This window comes from Psittacula echo, assembly GCF_963264785.1.
Source record: "Psittacula echo genome assembly, chromosome: 4".
NCBI classification, from domain to species: Eukaryota; Metazoa; Chordata; class Aves; order Psittaciformes; family Psittacidae; genus Psittacula; species Psittacula echo.
The window spans coordinates 10,074,330-10,096,830 of NC_137738.1; the positions used below are offsets into that span (position 1 = coordinate 10,074,330).

Sequence of the window (22,501 nt, forward strand, 5' to 3'; positions counted from 1 at the left end):
CAAGCAAAATCCAAGCTACAGTAAACAGCAAAAGGCAATTGCTTTCTAGATCTTGTTTTGCTTGTAAGGGACTTGAAAAAAGCTCTGAACAAAGGCTTTGGTAAAAAAAAAAGTAAAAAAAAAAAAAAAAAGGAATCACATTGCATTTAGCCCCATCTAACTGCAATCTGTTCTAGTTGGAAACCTCTGAAAATCCTTCACAGACCAGACAATTACCTGCTGGACCAGAAACGGGGGCGCTGCTGAGCTGCAGATTTCCCAGAAGCTTTTGTTCCCATCCAAACTTCTTCTGGCCACCTCTACCAGTGAGCAAATTGCTTGAGTCGGTAGGGGTACCTCGAGGAGTCTTCTCTCCACTGACTAGAATACAAGAAGTTACAGGTTGGTTTATCATTGAGGATGGCTGAGTCAGTATGTAACACAAAACTGAAGCTAAATTAAGCGCTCAGGCTTCTCTGCTAAGAATAAGAGCCTGAAGTCACAGGATATAACACTATTAAAACGAAAGGACAGACTGACTTTTTGTTGCTGTATGGGGACTGTGACAAAAGAAATATAAACAGGAATGAGCTGTGGGCAAACCAGCAAGTGAATACAAAGCAGGAATGCAAAATACAATCTTTAGCAACTGTTAGAAAGTTTCTTTCTTAGCTAGCAAAAGTATTGCAACCTTTTTAAATTACAGCCTAATTTTAAGAAGTCTTTAGAATACTGGAACCTGAGGTACATTGTACTTCTGCCCAGAAACAAAGAGGTATTATTGCATAAATGGGAAAAGTCACACCCCAGCCAATACCCCTACCCAAGGAAGAAGTTTCAAGTGTTCAGAACAGCAATCCTCCAATCCTCATGCAAGTTGTTGGTCTGAGACATACAGTGACACATCATTGAACATATTTACAAATTAAGCAATTCACTGTGCATGAGATTATGAAAGATGAAGCCAGACACAAATGTTCAATAAAGATCTAAATGGGGTGAAATCTGGCAGTAGAGGTATAGACTGAACATATTCTAGAGGCCAGTCAATCACAAAGTCTGGATCAGAATCCAAATTTTTCCCAAGAGAGAGTGGAGATCCAGGTTTCCACTTCAGATTTAAATGTATGCCAGTCCAAATAAAATAACCATGGTCTAATTTAATTGGAGAATTGTGCCCAGCATTACTGCGAAGTTAGTGTCAATCACAGGATGCGTCTTTTCCTAGCCAGAGTCCAACTGCCATTCATTTTGATAACTGTCACACAGCAAACCAGGTCATGTGGAACACTATAATCACAAATTGGCTCCTGCATCAAGCTGGGCAGATAGGTGATGCTACTGTCTCAGCTGGAACTTGACTCTCCCACACCGTATGTCTTACTGCCCACTTACTGCCAAACTTGGAAGCCATTCCTTGGTCAGCTCCACTAATAAGGTAAGCACAGTTATTTCTGAAACATACCTTTACAATTTCAAGACTCCTTTGAAGATAACAGCACCAAATTCTTTCCCCACAGCTTCATCCCCTTTCCAAATTTCAATTACATGAGAAATAAAAGACAAGTCACTTGCAGATAAAAGGAAAACTTACTTGTTAAATAGCAGTCCAGACTAAGGGAGACATTGTCAAAAGCAATAATGGCATCAGACCCTTCTTCCCATGAAGCGATGATCTGAAACCAAAACCTGCACAGATTGGAAGAACAGGGATTAAATTCTGTTAAAGAGATGAAACTCAGAGCTCTCACAATTAAAGCACTTTTAGAATGCGGAAGAAAGGGTTTTCTTTTTTTATTAATATAAAAATATTAAATTGACAGAGAAAGTATCCTCACCAGATCTCAAAGACGATCTGAAGGAACCTGTACATGGATGTATATAGACAGAAAGTAGATGCAAGCATGTGTGTGTGTGAGGACGGAAAATAAAGCCCCTGGCTTCTGACACAAACACACTAAATCAAGCACCTGAGTGACTTTATTCTCACAAATGATTTACACCCTAAAGCGTTAAGAAAAATAAGTAGGCTCGGGCTCCTGAAGTAATCTGGAGTTTCTAAAAGGAACTGGCAATCAAAGGCTGAAACCAATTTACAAAGTATATGGTGTTGATCCACCCTCTAGGAAGAAAAGGATATCTAACAGTTCTGGCAGTCACAAAAGAGAGGAACTGACACTATGGGTAGTCCATAGGAAGAGCAGAACTCATTATCTCCTTGTAGAAGCTAAGTAGGTTTGCCTTAAATCACTTCCACACTCTCAGCTGGCTTTTGCCAGGAAGTTCTGCCACTTGTATGTTACCAGAAGAAAGATCACTGTAAATTCACCCTCAGTGATATTACAAGTCAATAGGAAGAGAAAAAATAACCAACAATGAAATACTTCAAATGTGGTAGCATATTGACAACGCATTAATTTAATGCACTCATGGATTTAGATTTTCTCGTAGCTTAGCAAGTTCATGTTCTCCTGATGCATATCTGTCACATAAAATCGTAATATTCTGCTTAGGAAGGAGAACAATTTCTAAAAGCAGCCAACCATGGCCCTGAAGTCAGATACAATGCTGAGAAGTTGCATCAAGACTATAAAAACATGAAACTACTACATGCTGCAGAACAAGCTGCAAGAGAACACAACATACTATTTAAAACTCATTCTCTGTTTTATCTTGATGTTTTACACCAGGAGAAATTAAGCCATTCATGGGTCTCTTTAATGTAGATCTATTGCTGATGGTTCCTGCTCTGTCTTCTAGATATAAGCATTCAGCCAGAAAGTGAATTCTTGCATGTGTTCCAGTTCAGACAAGAAACTGATGACAGAACAAGGTATTTTTGAGGAGCAGCTCTGTTTATTTAAGTAAGTTGTAGAAATCCTGTCCCTTCACTGCAGCAAGCATCTAAACATGAGCAGATTTTTTTAATTCTCACAGACTCTAGTGCTTTATTCACAGTGCTGGATCTAAAACACTTTCTTCTTCTGCAACTGGTGTTCTTGCTAAGCTATAGATGGATACACAGTCAGAAAAGCTGATCCAACCAAAGCAAAAACTTCAACAGAAAACCGTCTTGGCAATCCCTGGAAGGTGCAAAGGGTTTAGAACTGAACACGGTCCACCTACAGCAGAGAAGAGTTGATGTAGTTACTATGTTCCTTCTGCTTTATTTTTGGTAAAGCAAAACAATGATGCTTCAATACTGAAATTTCTTGCTCTCTGGAGATATTCGGGGAGATATTCCTAGAATTGACTTTTTATGTTCTAAAGATACGAGCAGCTGCTATGAAAAAGCAGGTGATTGACATAAAGAACAGTGAATATGGTGATGGAAGAATATCCCTAGCATCAAAGGGAACTCCAAATAGCAAAACATTATTTTCATTGCTAAATGATCTGTCTTTATCAACTCAAAAAGTGGCAGTTCCATCCCAACAAATCTGAAGATCAAAAAAATCTATTGTTTGCCTTCTCAATTCATACAAAGTGCAACTGCAGTCTGACACTGCCAGAAGCCTCACAGCTCTTACTTGGTATATCTGAAACACATTTTGGGTACGTCTAGGAGGAAAACTGGAAAGAATGTCAAATCCTTGGATGTTGAACCCATTTCCAATTACACTGGCTGTCCCCCTTGCCTCCTCCTCATTTGCTCCACAGCTGACATCCCATACCACTTCAACTGAAATTACAAGCTCTAGCATAAACATAAGCTCTTCAGTTCCAGACATGCCATGTAAGTCTTAAATAGAAGCTGCTGGAGAGACAAAGTGGGCTCTGAACTACTGTAAGTTACTGTGCCAGCAGCAGAGATGAATCATACGTGAAACAGGTCCTGAACCACCAGAGGTCCCAGTTTGGTATGTTATGGAGAACCAGGACCTACAAAACTCTAAACTACAGGCCACAGCTCAGTAGCAGCTTCTCCCTCCCTGTTGCGTGCTACTGAAAGCTCCAGGAAGAGGTAACGTAAGATTCAGCTACACGACTTTCAGTTGGCTGTATCTGAAAATCAACATCCTGCACACAGTGAATGTTGGTGCTACACTGAAGGGACCACTGGAACTGAGTCTCTGATGCATCTGATCTTCGTCCTGTTTCCTGGGGATGCACACTAAATGCCACTTGGAGATGTGCACATTTTGATGTACTTTTACGTCTGTGAAGTGCTAAAGGTTGGGAAATGAAGTATAAAGACATAAGCAGCTCCTCCACATCAGCTTTTCCCTCCATTTCTGCAGACTCTTACCTCAGGTTGCATAAAAGAGACATACTTCTTCAAAGACTACTGTGCACCTTTGTACCTTCAGGCAACTAAACACTTCTGAAAACAGCTTCAGGCAATTTCCTTGGCAGAACCTAAGCTTCGTGTCCCAATGTGTTATCCTTTGATGCACTGTTCCTGTCATGCCTCTTCAGACAATAAAGGATTGTTCTTATGGGAATTACCAGCCCCTGAGAACAGACAGGCATGATACAAACCAGGATTTCTGTCACTGAAGGGAGTGCTATCTAACATGTCCATATAAGAACACAATAAATTGCTTTTTACTTTTATTTCAGTTCAATCAAGTTAAAAGACAGCCTTGCTGATTTCACCTGCAGGAACACTGGGACCAGAACAGTTGAGAAGTTGCCTGAAGTTCACCAGGGATGAAAAAAATGACAGAAATGCTTCCAAAATACAAAACCCAAAGTAATGTTAAACACTGTTAGGACCATCAGTGCTGCCCTGGTTGCCTATTGATCTGATTTTTTTTCCTAACATGAATGCAGTTTTAGTACAAACATTCTCTTGAGACCAGCATTTCTTCAACAAATCATTTTCCCTTCTCCAGTTTAATGCCACTATTCATTTAGAAATATAATGTCTTTCAAATCCCATTGAAACCAGATCATGAGTTAGCCAACATTTTAATCATTAGCTTTGGTGGTTTTAGCTTAATGGGCTAATTAAGGGAAATTTAATCAAAACTGAAGATGGAAATGTCACACATCAGTGATATGGAAAAGAGCCCCACGATCTCATCCCCTTGCCCCCTCCATTACCTTTTTTTCTGCTTGATCCCTGAAATCAGTGAACCAACTCCCACTGACTTCGGTGGAAGGTGATAGTGAAACACTAGAAGCACCTCACTGCAGTGATTTGGTGTAATGCTGAAGATGACAGTCTCACATATATTTTTGCACAAATACAAACATAGAATAGTTTGGGTTGGAAGAGACCTTAATATCATTGAATTCCATCCCCTGCCACAGGCAGGGACACCTTCCACTAGACCAGGCTGCTCTAAGCCCCGTCCAACCTGGCCTTGAACACTGCTAGGGATGGAGCAGCCACAGCTTCCCTGGGCAACCTGTGCCAGTGCCTACTATCCTAACAGTGAAGAATTTCTGCCTTATAGCTAACCTAAATCTCCCCTGTTTATGTTTGAACCTATTACTCCCCTTGTCCTATCACTACAGTCCCTAATAAAGAGTCCCTCTTGGCATCCTTGTAGGGCCTCTTCAGATACTGGAAGGCTGCTATGAGGTCTCCATCAAAGCAGGGTGTGCTAACTGCACATCTAGGACTTCAAATTGCACCTGTTCAGCACAGATACTTGTCTACAGCACTTTGGAAAATATTCACTACAAACACAAATGTTCTGTAGATGATCCATGTTAGTGGATGGCCATGGAAGAGTATTTCTGAAGGTAATTCTATAGAAGCAGCAAACTTGGTGCTGGCAAGTCTGTCATGAACTTGTTGCTTAATAAATCTCAGCAACTTCTTTACATGGAATCCAAATCCTCATCAGGTGGGCCTGCATTTGTAAGCTACATTTCTTCACAAGAATGAAAATACAGCGGTGAAAGGCTTTAATGGCTTGGCTAGTCAAAAAAATCATTACTTGAGGACTGGTGGGAATTACTTCTTATCTGTTTCTTCCTTTGCACTGCTTGACCCCAGGAGCACAGGTAGAAAAAATTTCCTTAGATGTATGACAATTGGGAAGTACAAGTTACATCCCACAGGGTTGAGTGTCAGCCGAGCTTTGAATGCAGCTCATATAAAAAAGGCCTTTTTTTTTGCTTTGCAAATCTGTTTGAGGCAGATGGAAAATGCTCTACCAGGTGGACCCCGACACCCCCCCCCCCACCTCATTCCAACCTCCCCTTTGGAGAACATCAGCTCAGCTGTCTGAAGGATACAAGTTTTAGAGAAATCCAAAAACCTCTCAAGGGTGATTACTGATCAAATTATTTCAGAGTCACAGATAAGAAGTGGTATCAAAGGCACAACAAATGAGCTTTTCGGGGTTTGTTTCTTTAAATTTCTTTGTGAAATTTAAATCCAGATAAACAGTTCCTTGAAAGGTAGGACCAAGCATATTCCAACTCAGAGCTGACAGAAGTAGGATACATCAAAGCTTCTGGGCTATAATCTTCCCCATTCCTCAGGATCGCTGTATTTCAGACCAGTCAGTATTTGAGCTTCATCACATCATCCTGGGTTTTCTGTTCAGTTGGGTCTTTTTGCTTATTAATTTTTTTCTTGTTCCTAACAGAAGACTGGTTCTCCCCCCAGTGTCTGGGGCTTATTGATACAGGGAAATTATAGAGCTAAAAATATGAAAATACATCTACAGTTATGTTAGTATAGCCTCCATGAGGACAAACTGGTTTACTTATGTCACCTATCCTTAGGTTTTCACTGAACAGAAATATTAGCTTTTAGGTGTATTATATCCTCCTCTAAAGGGAAATAGAAACCATTCCTGAAGACCTCAGAAGGCCAATTTTGTGCAAATTCTGCAGCTCCCTCCCTTCAGTAACAACTCTAAATTCCACCTCAAATATTGTCCCTGGCTCATACAGACAGTTCAGGTTTCCATTAACCACTCAGGCAGCTGTCTTCATGCCATTATTTTAGAAAGGCTTATATAATAATTTTTTTCCCGTTTTATCATAAAGATAGGGATTATTAACCAAGATTGAACGTAATCTCCTCTGTATTCAATCCCCCATGCAGTGACACAATCACAGCGTGCCTGTATGTACAGATCCCATTTCCTAACTTGTAATGTTTTGCCTCTGATGGAACTGATTTCTCTGTCTACCTAGCTAAGATAATTATGACTGAACCTGCTTGAGACTGAGGCACTTACCAAATGGAGAAGTTTCAGGTCACTAACCCTTATTTCATGCAGGTTCCCATTAACTTTTCTGTTACAAATGACGCATTGTAAGCGTCACTTCACAAAGGAAAACTTACTATTTGGGATAAAAGGCATACTTAGTTGGAATGAGATTATTTGTAGCAATATAAGCATGTTAACTCACAGTGACAGAATTGCTATGCAGGAAGTTACTTAATAGCTAGTAACAAAGGATGAGATTCAAAGGTGTTTTAAAGGTGTTATTAAAGGCAACCATGCAGAATAGATACACGTACAAAACCTGTCACAGGTACTCTGCACACAGTCACCAAAGTACTCTGAATACGCTGTCACCAAAACCCCCTTTTTCAGATGAACAGAACAGCCAACAGCAGAATATTTCAGGAGGACAGTGGCAGACACAGTTAATACTACACAGCAGAAGAGGAGTGATATGGGCATCAAAGTCTCACTTGCTTTTAACAAATGTGGGACCACGTCAAGAGCAACGCAGGCTAGGCTTGTAGGATGAGTATAAGAAGAAAGAATAAAGAGATCTGGGTGTAGATATGACCACTTAATATATACCCATGTATGGAGACACATATCTAGCTTGTATGGAGGGTCCCGGTTCCTTCATGGCAGAATGAGACGAAAGGTCAGGAATAACAGGAGTCAAACAAGCCTCTGCTTATAAAATGTTGCCAAGAACATTTCCTTTCGTTTTCTTCCTTCATGGAAAACATGATGCCCAGAAACTTACTAGTTATTTCTTATTAGAAAGAAAATCTGAAAGGAGCTGTTCAGGAAGAGACAGAGCAATGCAAGAAGAAATTACTAGAAAAGAAGAGTTCTTAGCCACAGCTGGTAGGAACACAGCAGAGGGGTACAATTATGAGACAACTACTTTCTACTGCTCTTGTTACTGCAGCAATGAGCTAGAGGGTCCCCAGCTGCTTTGGCTGCCATTTGGATAGGAGCTGCTGTAGAAGCCAGACAGAACAAAGGATCTCACTCCTGAGGACTGAAAGAGAATCCCACTTTGATAGGCAGATGAAGAACTGATGAGTACCAGCAGTGTAGTTCATAAAAATCCAGCATGACTGGAACAGCTAGAGAAGCCAGATTAAAGAAAGGAAGTATAATCACCTGGACATGAATTTTGACTTGTTTCTCTCACAGAAGTTACAGTGAAATCTTTAAAGGAAAGGACAGGTTTAGTAGAGAGTACAGGTCTTAAAAGGCCAGAGACTGGCTGGGCTGGCTCATGTTGAGTCCACTTCCAGGCAACTCCAGCCAGGCTGTAGATGGATGCACAGAACATTCGGTCTACACACTGCTCCAGGTGGCTGGCCTCAGCTTCACCAAGAGAGCAGTTAATTCAAGAGAATTGGGACCTGTGTCTTAAAGCATTAACTTTTCAGTGCAGCTTCAGCCTATTAGAGCTAATTCTTCTCCACCTTTCACACTGCATAGCAAAGAGTATCTAGGCGGATTGGTGACAAGCATCTGCCTACAGTAAGCTCCAGAGACTCACTTTGTTACATGTGCTTGTATCTTATCTATGTGCTATACGTTAACCATACTGTTAAACTAACAGGATGTCTAATTATTAGCTACACAAATCACTCATCTTCACCTACATCAGGGTTCTGTTTGCTCTTGCTGTCACATCCCCATGACTATATAATTACTAAAATTTAAACTCACATTACTTACTACCTAAAAACATATGTATAAAAAAAGCAAGCCCAAACTACCAACTACAACAGAGCTTTCAAGACTCCATTTCTTACTTACATTTCTGTGAAGCTGAAAAAGAACAACCCTCAACAGGCTCATCACTTATAACTGGAAAACAAACAGTAATTTTTCATCAAGTACAACCATTTTACCATAATGGGGTTCTTTACACTACTCTCAACCCAAATATTTTAGCACTGCATTAATGTGTAAATTCCAGTAAGTAAGAAGACCAATTCTCTGTACAGATTATCATCTGCCAAACAAAGCACAGCAAGGATTGTTAGCTTATGCTGAGTGCATTTAAGTGGCAAGTTAAAATACAGCACCTCTGGAGACTTCACCTTTTGTCTCTGGTAGGCACAATCCAGCAGTTCAAGGAGCTCTTGCCCCAGAGTGGCTTCTTTAATTGTAGCTGCTTTGATGGCATATCCTTTACCAGCCTTTGCCCACCCTCACCCACCCACAAAAGACAGAGCATTTGGAATTGGGTTACAGCTCTGGTGACCCATACCACATGAGCTGATTCTCCAGACCATTTTGACAACACCTTCCAGAGAAAGGAAGGATAGCTAACTTTGGGAAGATGTATAAAGCCAGAACTTCAGCCTTTTTTAAGTTCACACAGAAAAGGTGAGACCTCACGCAGGATGAAATTGCAACTGGATTCTTTGCTATGGATCAAATGGGAGGAAAGAAGACAATCCTCTCCTCATTTTACTCTTGGAAATTAAGCATGTGTCCAGGGTTGCCCAGGCTACTGCAGTGCTAGACATCTAACATCCCTCAGCACCAATTTTGCTTCTTCGTCATACTTCTCCCTCCTTTCTGTTCCTGCCAATTCACCTGAAATGTTTTAGCTGTGGTTTTCTGCCAAAATATAATTTTCCCCCAACAGCCCAAGGGATATAAAATATTTAAGAAATACCTGTTTCTAAAGATAGAGCTGATTTAATTTCTTGGAAGTCTTCCTAATGATTCTTTGAAGTGCTATAAGCCAAACATGGAAATTATGGCTAAGCAGCTTCTGAACAAGCAAGCTTTTAAGCCGTTTTAAAGCATATTATCTTGTTATTAATAAAACTTTTCATTCAGCTTCCCAATCACAATGGAACATGCTTTAATTTTTGTGGAACTGGTGCACTGTGCTTTATTCAAGAGCTTTACTCCTGTGAGGTGATTTAAACATTCAGCTCCTCCTGCAGGAATATCTGCAATATCATGCTTCTCCTAACACAGACCCTCACAGCTACTGACACAGGAACTGATTAGGAAGAGAGACACAGCAAGCTTTTAGCAGCACCAGCACCGTGTTCACATCAATTAAATACTTTTTATGGTTCAGCAAAACTGCCATTTATCTCCAAAGTTATCACTGCAGCCTCCCCAGCACCATTTCAGTGTACACCTCCAGAGTTCCCTCCTAATTTATACATCAGTCCATATTTCCTAAGAAGCAGGTTTTGAGATAGTGAAAAAGACATCTGCAGCATTTCCAAGTCTCACAGGAGATTTCTTGCTACTCAGGAAAGAGTGGTTTCAACTAAATTAATCTTAAAAAAAAAAAACCCAACATTAAACAGTGCATTTTTTGTGAATAAATAAGGAGAAAAACTTTGCAAGAGACACCAAGACTTCAAAGATTTTCTTGCTTATGTCTTAACCTCCAACAAGCTCCCTTCCCTCAGTGAACCCAGCTGGCTTTCTCTGTAAGTAATGGGAATTAAGGGTGGCAGCACCTCATACATATAGTCAGCACCATGTTATCAGTTGAATCTATGATTCCACATGAACCACTCCTAGCCTGGCTCCTAAGATCAAAGTATTCTCTGCCTTACTGTGCAACCAGAGAGAATTTAAACGAAAGCAGTAGTATGAGTACAGAATAATTCAGGCACAAAACATTTCTCTGGCAACATCAGGAAAGAAATCACATAAATAATAATGGCAGAATATACCATTCTTCAAAGGAAACACAGCTGAAGGGAAAGAAGCAATCAGGTATTTTTACAAATGGTATTTCAACAGTGGCTGCACAATAAGCCTAATGCTGGTATTTTTTAAATATTTTAAGTGTACATATTAATTATACATTCAGAACTGAAGTATTGGCAGTGTCCTTGTTGTATCTGTAGCCTACATGCATCCCCAAGAGCTGGAAGATAAAAGACATACTCATATAATATTTGTTCAAACTTCTTATGAGGCAAACTATCCCTTAATGAAATCCATTATTTCTAGGGCACAAATTTCCAAAAAGACAAAGGTCACCCGTGGTGATGACATAGTTTGTAGATCCATCTTACAGCCTAAGGGCCAGGGCAGCAGGAGGTGAAGTATTGTCTCTCTCTTCTCTATAAACCCCATAAGCCTGAACACACACAAAAAGCAAACCATGAACAAGAGTGCTCCCCTAAAGCTGACTTGTAAGACACAGCTAAAACAACACTATAAATAAGCATATGCTGTCAGATAAACCTTTTATGCTTAAAGCCAGAATACAGTCACAACTCAGACAGACCTTTATTAAGCTAAGCCTCCCGCTATAGCTAACACAAAGGTGTTCGGATGCATCCTTGTTTGATTTTGCAGCAAGTTCTCCCATCTCCTTCATCCTCACATCTAGACTCACTGAACACTGGGGACTGTGATACCCAGAAGAAAAATCAAACATGAAGCTCACATCCAGTTCTAGCAAACCACATAAGAGGCTCAAACACGTTACATAAATTAGTATGTGTGGAGACACAAAAGTTTAAGCACCTTGCTGTAGACTACCCATTGACCCAGTTTGCAAACCAAGACCACCACTCAGGAGTTCTAAAATTGGGTGCGTTGCTCTAACTTAACTACTCGATTATTCTCATTCCCCGCCTCTAACAGGAGATACAAGAGCTTCCTCTCCCTGAGGAAACAACTTCCAGGAATGATGTTGGCTATTTTCTTTGCCAGGTAGCTAGCAGTGAAAGGACTGATCACCATGAAGGAGAATGATGAAAAGACTCATACCTATCCAGTATATCTGGGAGAGGTAAGATCATCCACTGCCATATTCCCAAACCTTGGCTGTTATCTGAATGCCAGAATGTCCGGCTCTGTTCCTTTCCTGTCTTGTTCTCAACCAGCACCAGGGATATATTTCCCAGCAACACACCTTGGATGAGCCATGACATTCGTAGCTAGAAGAAAGAGAACATATAAAATTAAACATCACATAAGCATTATTCAAAAGTTAATAAAATTCCCAACTCTTCTTTCATTTCTTCTTTTTCTAATCACCAAAAAGTTGGTTCTCTCTCCCTTATCTCATGTAATCCTCTTAGAAAACCCCATAGATGTGGAACCCTGTAATAATTAGTATATGCTATTTCATATTGGAGCTACTGGCCTTTCTCTTTGGTAAAGTTGAGTCCAAACCATCTTTCACATATGTGTCTGTAATTTTGAAAGGGTAAGCTAATACTTCTATGATGTGCAGTATGAAGATCACACTCCCCCCTAAGATGCCACTTAAGAGTTTCAAGTTAAGACTAACAATTTTTTCAGCAATAAACATTTATATTCTGGCAGCAGCCAAACCACAAGGAATAATAGCTGCAATAAGCAGGTACTATTAATAATCACATCCTCATTCCCCAGATACTCTTTTCAAAAATCATCTTTTCCTTACCTCTTTCCAAGTTTCTACAGCCTTTCCAATTAAAGTTCAGTAATAATTAGCATTTTTTATCAATTAAAATACCTGAGGGAACTGGTTTCCCCTAACATTTTTGTTACATTTAATGTAATTGAGTCCATTTCTATGCATTTATCCCTGTATGTAAAATTATTTCATGTAGTTTTCTCATTTTATGACTTTCTCTCCCTCATTGTATGAAAAAAAAAAAAAAACACCAATCCTTCAGACATCAGGCTAGTGTCAGAATCCATATTATATTAACATAGTCTTCTAATTTTCTTGGGAAGATGACCTAGCTCTTTGTTGATAATGAGCATAAGTAAAATATACATAATATATTACATGCAGGAGCTGGGTCTCATCTCAATTAAACAGTAGAGGTGAGAATCCTGAAGGGACACGTTTGTCAAAAGTACATTAAAATTGACTTTTTTGGACGTAAGAAAGTATTCAACACAGTAGCCAGCATCCATGCATGTTAAAAAACAGCCCTCTGGTTTTTAACACTTTAAAGCAAACTCTTCAGTCAGGAGGCTAGGAACTGAATTTATATTTCACACAGGAATGGCTGGTAACAGTATTTACTTTCTTGCTTTGACAGCACAGACTATTTGTATCCATTTCTCTAGTTCTCTAGATTTTGTTTGCTGTTCCTATCTCATGGTGTAAGTCTGTCCTGGCAGTCAAGACAGATTTAGGCATTGAGAAGACAGAAGCGTTGCTATTATTCCTAGCTGATGCTTACAACATCCTGGATATCCACTGTAATAATTATCAGTACTGACTGTAGGTAAAAAATGTAGTTCACCCCTCTGTCTCCAAAGCTACAAAGACAGCAGTGACTTTGACTACACTGCAAAACTATCACAGAGACTGAAAAATCTAAATGTGGTAGTTCTCTCTCTCCAGTCCAAAAATCACTGCACTTGCCTGGAGTAATTCCTGGGCCTGTTGCACTGTTAGTGTGTATGACACAAGCATTGATAAGATGTACAAACTGATATGCAAGTATGGATCCATGAATCCATTTTGCTACATTATGACCAGACATTCAAGACTGATGGGTAAGGTTTTGAGTGGTTCAGCAAACCATCACAGGGGCCTTCCAAAGCATAGCCCTTCTGGTGACAAGCCACTGCTCAAGTCTGACTACCAGCTCACTCTCATCTTTGGAAAAGCACTGACAGAGTCCCATGTCCATTTCCATAATGACAGTGGAAACATGGGATGAATTGAGGATTTTCACCTCACAGACACCAGAAAGAAAAAGCAGAGTTGAGCAGGATTGCAAAGAACGCTTCAGATATAACACAGCAATGGCTGGGGAAGCAGCTGAGGAGGACTGAGTTTATGCCTGCAAGTTCACCAGAACCAACACTGGTGGAAAAGGCTGCTGACAAATGTTTATGGTGTAGGAGGCTGATGCCTTCAAACTTGCTATCTACAAGGCTACTCTTAACTCTTAGTGCATGCACAGTCTTAATGACAGGTGACAATGAAGATGAAAGAACTTGTTGGGCATTTTATATTTCAAGTGCCTATGAAGTGAGGCTATTGAAATCACAGTGAAAATTGCTCTCCCCTAAACAGTACTGCAATACCTTTCAGACCCACTTAAGTCATTTCCCTTGAGAAAACATCAGGACTAAAGTTTGTTGAGATTTTTAAATAACTTTGCAATAACAGCAGACATTTAAAGCACTCTACAGCAGGGAAAGCAACTCTTCTTACTCAGAGTCTACATGTGAAGCACTTTTAGGACCCTAATGCCAACTCTACTATAACACACTAGGTGAAATTTCTAACACAGGTAAGTTGGAGCAACTTCACTGTGCCCTTCTGACTGTTCAAAATTTGAGAGGTAAAGCCCTGAAGCTCCTACCACACAGGAGCTTTCAGACCTCTTCTCTTCTGGAAAAGTGCCAGACTGCAAGAGGCAACATCTACATGGTCGGAAGGGAGAAAAGAGTGAGACTTTCATAGTTATTAACATAACACCAGAGCAAAAGCTGAAGCAATTGATAAATTGGAATGGATGCCTTTGCACACATGTCAGCTGTTCAAAGGAAAAAAGTAGCTGGCATTAGATGTGGAGATCAGCTCATTGGCAAAGTGCAACGTGCAGACTCTAATGGACTGGCTCTGAGTGAATCGACTGGCACTGTGTCCAAATGGGCATTTTTGGCTGTGATTTCCAGGGTTTCTAAGCTTCACAGCAGGGCAGTCCAGGCCTTTTCACACCTGCTGAAGTGAACCACAGCAGATGATGGGCTGGATACCATAGCAGAGAAATCTGAATGGGGCTGGCATTCATTCTGCACAATACAGCATCAATGATGGCAGATGGTACTACACACACGATGCCTCCTTTAAGCAGTGCAGTGGCATATTTGGAAAAATCTGAATGCGGGCTGTGGGTGGCAGACCCCTAACATTATGTATCAAACATCTCTCTCTGTTAAATCAGCAGCAAAATATTCAGAAGCTAGAAACATCACTGAGAAATTAATTAAGCATTGCAGGTAGGCACTGGCTCAACAGCACCTTGCTTTCTGGCTTTAGAACCCACCAGAGCTGGTGATTAGCTGTTCAGATGCACTGACTCAGTAAATGAAACACTCTAATCTGATTTGGGGAAAATTAAAAGGAGAGATTGCCCGTGGTAAATACACAGCATATTGAGGCAAACCTCGGGTCAGACGTCCACATGCACTGTACTGCAAACACCACCTTAGCATCCAAGTTTCTCCTTAGCCACTGAGTTTGTGGAATTTCTGAACTAACAAACAGGAGACTCAATCCAAAAAGAATAAAAACCTAATCCTTATGAGTATAAACAAGGTTTGGCAATTTAACAGAGAGGTGAAGATAAACAAGGATGGTAGATTTGCCAGCACAAACTGCATTAATTTCAAGACCACCTGATAACTGAGACTTGCTTTTTTTGTCCCTATGTAAAAAAGAACCAAAATACCAAGAACCTTCTGAGTGACTTTTGGCTTACACCTGTGAATCTAATTTAATGACTAGAAGCATTCCAGTATGAACTAGTGTCTAGATGTCTGACTGAGGACCAGTGACAAACATAAATATCAACATTCCTCAGTGGCGCTCCAGAGAGCTGCTGTTTCTTTTTCCTCCTTTTCTAAGTGGCAATGCCCCTGACTATTAACATTATGGTCCTACCTGGCAGGAAACACTGGTTGTCCATTCTCAGCAGAAGTAACTAAAGAAAAGGGGAACAATGAACACATTCTAGAGCTTGGAGTAAGATATTTTTATGGAGAAGGGCCAACAGGCATCCACTCCCAAGGAACTGTAGAAGTTGAAGCCCACTGATGGCTATCTTGCTGCTCACACCCAACTCTGCAGCACAGGCTTACATCTTGTGAGAGAGCATACCAATTGGCATTCCTGCCCAAAATCATTGCTCCCCGTCTATAATACTTGCTCAAAGGAATTGCTCAAAAATTTCCTGACCCAGAACTCTGTATTATTGAAATAGACATTTATTTTTCTGAAAAAACTAACTCTTGTCTTGGAATTCCCTGTCCAGAAATTTCTGGGCAGGAAACAGTAGAAGTTGTTTTCAGACGGGAATGCACTGACCTGGTAAATGTCAGTCAAGTGTTAAAGAAGCTTGGAAAACACCTCATGATAGCACAGAAACTGAAGCCACAAGTTGGAATACAGTTTACACAGAATTAGACAACAGCTGCAGAAACCTTTGCCAAGTCTCTAAGTTTTGTACATGAACAACGTTTGAAGCATGGAGTTTATCACATTGGCAATATTGTTTTTCTTCTAGAAATGAGAAATGGTTTTACAAAACAGAATACAAAAAGACATCTATTAAACCTGCTCAGCAATTTAGACTTGGATTCTTATTTATAAAGAAAGATGACCAAAAGGTCTTGTACCTGGTCTTCGGCCAGATCACCCACTGCACATGATCAGTCTGTCTTGTAGAATCACAGCAGCATAGAATGGTTAGAGGTGGAAGGGACCTTAAAGTCCACCCAGGTCCAATCCCCTGCCACAGGCAGGGACACCTTCCACTAGACCAGGTTGCTCCAAGCCCCGTCCAATCTGGCCTTGAACACTGCCAGGGATGGGGCAGCCACAGCTTCTCTGGGCACTCTGTGCCAGCACCTCAGCACCCTCACAGGGAAGAATTTCTGCCTAATATCTAATCCAAATCTCCTCTCTGTCAGTTTAAAGCCATTCCCCCTTGTTCTGTCCCTACATTATCAAAAGCCCCTCTCCACATTTCTTGTAGCCCCTTTTAGGTATTGGAAGACTGTTCTAAGATCTCCCTTGAGCCTTCTCTTCTCCAGGCTGAACAAGCCCAGCTCTCTCAGCCTGCTGGGAGAGGTGGGCTTGTTCAGCCTGAAGCGGTTGCCGGCACTTCAGTACACTTGGAGTCTGCTGACACTTCTGTATTTGCTCAGGACTCAGATGTACAAGCAAACACCTCATGTAAAAGCTAAAACGATAATTAACTTGTCTGATCACAGAGCTTTAAAATACCCAGGCAGGGAAGAGAAGCTTGTGTTTTATATGAACAGATTCTCATGCTATTTATTCCCACATTATTTCTTACTTCTATAAAATCAAGAACCTAATAAAAGCACCTTCATTTCAGGAAACAAGCAAACATGAAAATAAAGACAACAACAAAAGAGAAAGAGTTCCCAATTTTGCTGCCAGAATACTGTGGAGTGACCAGGCCTTCCAGAAATTTCAGCTATTATAGATCCTCTAATCCAATGACATGGAAGCCAAGTGGCAAAGGAAACAAGATAAAAGCCTGGTAACAGTGAATAAACTCCAGATTTTAAAAACAACACTTTAAAATAAAACAGGATGCTAACAACATTCTGCAAAATACAGCACATGAAAGGTTGTGCTAGAGGCGGATCTATGTTGCATTTTTCATACTCAGAAATGTTCTGAGTCAATGTTATTACCATGTACCTTTCTAAGTTATTTAAAACTGAAGGAATAGAGGAGAGAGACACGCTCTGCAGGTGTCAGCGTGGAGCCCAGAATGCACTCAAGGAATGATTTATATTATTGATTTACATGCATTAAAATAACACAACACCCTTGCATAGAAGAGAGAAGTGAATTAATAACCACAGAGGATGAAAGCATCTTTACATCTATAAACCCAAAAGAGAGGGCAAGCTTCAACTGTGCTCTTTTACATCGACATATTTATTTTCTAGAGAGAGTGTGTTTACATTCAGAAAGTAATTTCAGGCCTAAAAGAAGCCAGGCTCAGTTCAGTGCTTATTTATATAACATAATGGTGCCTTTCAGGAAATAGCCAGTTGAAATGTCAAAACAGCATCAGAAAAAGATTTTCATCATATTAAAAATGGCCAAAGCACAAAGCCCTGTTACTTTCACAGGGATCTGTTCTCATTGGTTTTCAGCGCAACTAAACCCTTTACAATGTTTGACCCAGAATCTAACATAAAATTGAAATAATCTGGTTCCAAATCACAATGTAGTCCCTCTTGCAGAGTCACATTCTTCTGTAGAGATGTGATAACATTTAAGGCTAATTCCAAATTCACTACCATCCAGGCAACACCACCCTGTTGTTACTCTCCTCTATTATAGCCTACACGAAAATTGCTTCCATGGCATTTACTTCTCAGATACGGCATGAAGGCCTATCACAGATTCTCTTGAGCTGAGCAAACCACAACCTTTCTAAAAACCAGTGTCCAGACTGCTGTTTCTGCAGTGACTTCCAAACAGAAGTCATAGTCATAATCCACCACAACTCAAAATCTCACAGGATAGATACAACTACTGCTGCCCAAGAGGTACACGATACCAAGCACTCACAATAGTCCTGGACCTGATCTTACATCTTTTTACGACACAAGCCTGAACACTTTTGGAGAGACACAAGTATGACTCTTATGACCTACAGGAACCACAGCATCCCTTAAAGCCTGAGGATGCAGACAGCAGGGAGCATCTCCGAAAAACAGAATGAAAAGCAAGTCCATTTACCTGACTCTGCACTTTAAAGCAACAGTGCTGGGACTGAGGGAGACAGGATAGCCTAACTATCCGGACGAGGGGACCAGAACTGAGTCTCCAGTTTCCACATGAAAACAAGCGCTCCCTGCCCATCTGCAACACTTGTGTCAGCTCTCTGACATCTTTGCAAAGAACTGAGAAGTAGGTGCCCATCACATTCTGGAAACTGGGCACACCTAGGGGCTCTCAACTGCAGCAAAGAAATTCAGTTTTGCATAGGTGGTGTCTGAGATGACAGCACTTGGACTTTAACTGTAATGTGATTTCCCAGATTCCCAAACAGCAGCACAGCTACTAATGATATGCATACGAATTTCTTCTTCAAAATGGGTAAATGTCTAACCACCCCACGATCTTCTGCCCTGTTCACCTTGTGTAGGCCAACTGATTCTGAGTGCGAAGAGAAGTGGTGAATAATGCTGTGCTTTACTGTCCAAGCTCTATAAATTCTGCCTTTAAATCAGGCCACTGTTTGGATTAATTCTTCACACTTTATGTGCATTCCTATGCTCAATTACACTTGCTTTGTTTCCAGTGAACTTTTACATACAGGTTTAAAGATTTTCACTCTTGATTACTGTGATTCAGTTCAGTTCCTGAAGCATTTCCTGAGCTTTTTATTGCATCTCCCTTTTCTGGCTACTTCAGGGTAATGGAGCATCTCTTCATAGACTCTGTGTACCACTTCCTGCTTTCCCTCAAGATTTACTAAAAGTGCTACATTTTCCCTCTTTCATACAAATTGAGTTTTAAACACAGAGTTAATGGGGTCAGAAGGCAAAAGACTCTACTGAATGTGCAACATGAAAAAGGTAACAAAGACTGTCTGGACTGCAAACAAAAGAGATTCTTTGAAGCCAGAATACTTCAGCCAAGATTTAATAAAACAAGAAAAAGAAAGAGAAAAACTAACTGAACCAAGAACAAAGGGCAGCATCACAAACTAACCACTCTGACCTGCCAAAAGCACTGAAGAACAAAGAAAATGAAAATATAAAGCTGCTCAAAACAAACGGGAGCAAAATGCAATACAAAGCTATACACAAAGCGCAAGGCCAATCCCAAATGTGTGGAGAAGAACAGGCTGTGCTTATTATGATATCTCCTGCATGCATTTTTACCCTCTTCTCATCTTCTGATGCATGTGGGGCAGCACAGAGTATGTCAGGCTGATTTTTCCCTTTCTCAGTTAATGAGAAGCCTCCTGCAAGGCATGGGAAACATGAGGGGAACACGGCCTGGAAGGCAGCCCAGCATGCTCCTGGTGACCACCTCAAGCTCCACAAAGACGGATAGTTGTACGTGTCCTGCACTCAGTGGCAATCCATGTGCCAAAGATAATCCAGGCTCTGAAGGGTCCAAATGCCCACAGTAGCCCTGCTGCACACAGCTGCCCAGAGGTCAGCAGGGATGGCATTTGGCCAGGATACCCCACAAGTCACCAGGGTGTTAGCAGTCATTTTCTCAGACTGTCCAATTGTCTCTTGCCAGTCTATCACAGTGGAAGATTAAACAACCAGGCTGAAGGAGAAAAAACAAGCTTGAAGCGTTAGCAAACTCTTGTGCTGGCACCCACTGTGGACTGCTTGACTGCTACCTTATCAGCATTTGAGTCCTGGTTTCATGGACATTCTGTCCAAAAACCAGAATCCTCCAGCCTGGTAAACAGCACTGCAGCAGTTAATGCTCCTGATGCTCAGGTTGAAGTGATTAATTCCTATGAACACCTCAGGCTAAAAGGCATTTGCTGTGGTGGGTGTAATTGTCAAATATGACTGGATAAAAGTGCATTAAGAAATAAAGGAATAAACAGTAGCTTCAGTAAACAGGGGGTCTAGTAGCGCCCCAGAGCTTCCGCGTAGCAGGGAAATAAGAGAGGGGAGTCAAATGAACAAACTGGGGACATCTGCTAGCCTGCTTGTCACTCTCGGGGCTTGCAGCATACGGCCTGTGACAGCCCTGTGACAGTCCTGTGCACAGAGCAGCTGAACTTGGGTGTGGAGTTCAGCTGAACTGGGCATGTTGCTATTGGGGCAGACATGGCATACAAGGAAGAGGAAGGACGTCAAACGACAGGCTTAAGGACAGCCTCTATTATAATACATATTGGTGCAAGATGTGAATCTAAATCTCTCTGGGGTATTGGAACCAGCTGAGAAAGCCACTATGTAAGCGAACACACAAGGAGACCAAACAGATATACAAAGAATCATGTGAGCTCGATCAAATACAAGAGGGAGGGCAGGTTAATGGCTACAGAAGAATAAATGTGTCTAATTTGCACACACTTGCTGAGATCCCTTTGCCACATGAATCATGAGTTTTGTCAGTGGGATTTCAGGTGCCAGAGAATCTGTCCTGGTTGTGACACGCCAGGTGGAGCTGTCAGCAGCAACAGGTAGAAGAAAACTCATTTTTTAGTGCCTGAACTTGAGCCAGTTCAGTCAGGAAATGATTGAGAATGAATAAATACAGAACAGCATTATGGTATTTTCACAACCTCTTTTCTGACTGTAATTTCAATGTAAGGAAGTTTGTTGGCACCTATTGAAGGAATAAGTGCGTAGGGGAGAATATTTCCTTTCTCTTCTTGTTGTGCTGAAAAGTGGAATTAAATTATTCTGCTCACAGACAGATTGTTCCAGTAAAATAGAATTTGAAGCCACAAGGGGCTCACTGAGAAGAGAAGCTTTTACACTATATGAAAAGGCAAGAGACAAAACCCTTGCCAAACTCCTTCACTCTTTATTACCGACAGCTGCAATGCTGGATGCGTCCGGATGCCTTCTAAGTGCCAAGGGGAGTGACGGAGGTGGGATGGCATGTGAGCAGATGAAATACATGGCAGCTTCTCCCCCAACGGCAAGTTTAATTATTTGCACTGTTGTATACACAAGAAAAAAAATATACACATATTGGGGAATCATTCACTGATTCCTGTGTCAGGTGGATTATGAAAAACACTTGCTCTTGCTGGTCTGTGGCAGAACAAGGTCTTAAAATATTCAGAACCTGCATATACCTTTGTCACAGAAGGGAAGAAAAACAAGGTAGAATGCATTTCCTAGAGAACAAGGACACGAATATATCAAGAGAGCAAAACCAGATGCGCTTTGCTATATGAACCCAGATATACATCAGAGGTGAATCAAACCAAATTTTAAGCCAAAGAAACATCATCTTTACATACTCTCATTCCAGAGGATTTTCTAACACATCTGTTCTCGTCCTTTCTGGATTTTAAGATCACTGGAATAGAGAGAATCCGATTCTTTTGTCTGTTCAGTACTCAACCAGCAGACAACAAACTGTGCTTTGTTAGGATCGATTTTCCCAAATCCCTTTGGCTCCAGGATCTGAGAGCATATGCGACATTTCAGGCTGACCACTCAAGATGTGAAATGCTCAAAGTCACCAGCCATGGTTCAAAGTTGTAAGCCATAAATAAATCCTATCAGCGATAATATAATCTGTGAAGCCATAGCCTGGAGTAAAAAGATGCAGACAGGTCATCTTTCTGAAAGCTGCAGTTTAAGGGTTAACTACAACTGACTCAGAAATGACAATCATGTGCAGGATTGCCTGGCAAGCCATGATGTACGTGCTTCAATTGATGTTTTATGATTGTCAATAGCTTTTCTATGAACCTGATTCAATTCTACATGAGTTTATCTCTGTTGCTGCTAACTTCAGCACTCTTCTGAACAAGGCCTACCTGAAGATTGGTAGGTTTGAAGTACAGCGTGATGAGGACCTGCCAGCAAAAATCCCAGCTGTGTTAGAGAAAGCATGCACCATATTTCCTGAGCAGCTCAGGGGCAGTCCTGAAGCCTATTCTTTCTTAGATCTTGCAAATACAATGCTTGCTGATGCAGCCAGCATCTTCGTGTTTATT

General features: G+C 40.9%; 1 protein-coding gene across 1 annotated transcript in view; it reads right to left on the reverse strand.

Annotated features, from left to right (window-relative positions):
• ALK (ALK receptor tyrosine kinase) overlaps positions 1 to 12,037 on the reverse strand; it is a gene marked incomplete at both ends in the record, with an annotated part of 54,981 nt that extends 42,944 nt beyond the window's left edge. The window contains 3 exon segments of the mRNA XM_080615008.1: positions 217 to 360; positions 1,574 to 1,668; positions 11,874 to 12,037. Of these exon segments, the coding sequence (XP_080471134.1) occupies positions 217 to 360; positions 1,574 to 1,668; positions 11,874 to 12,037 (403 nt within the window).
• Positions 12,038 to 22,501: the final 10,464 nt, after the last annotated feature.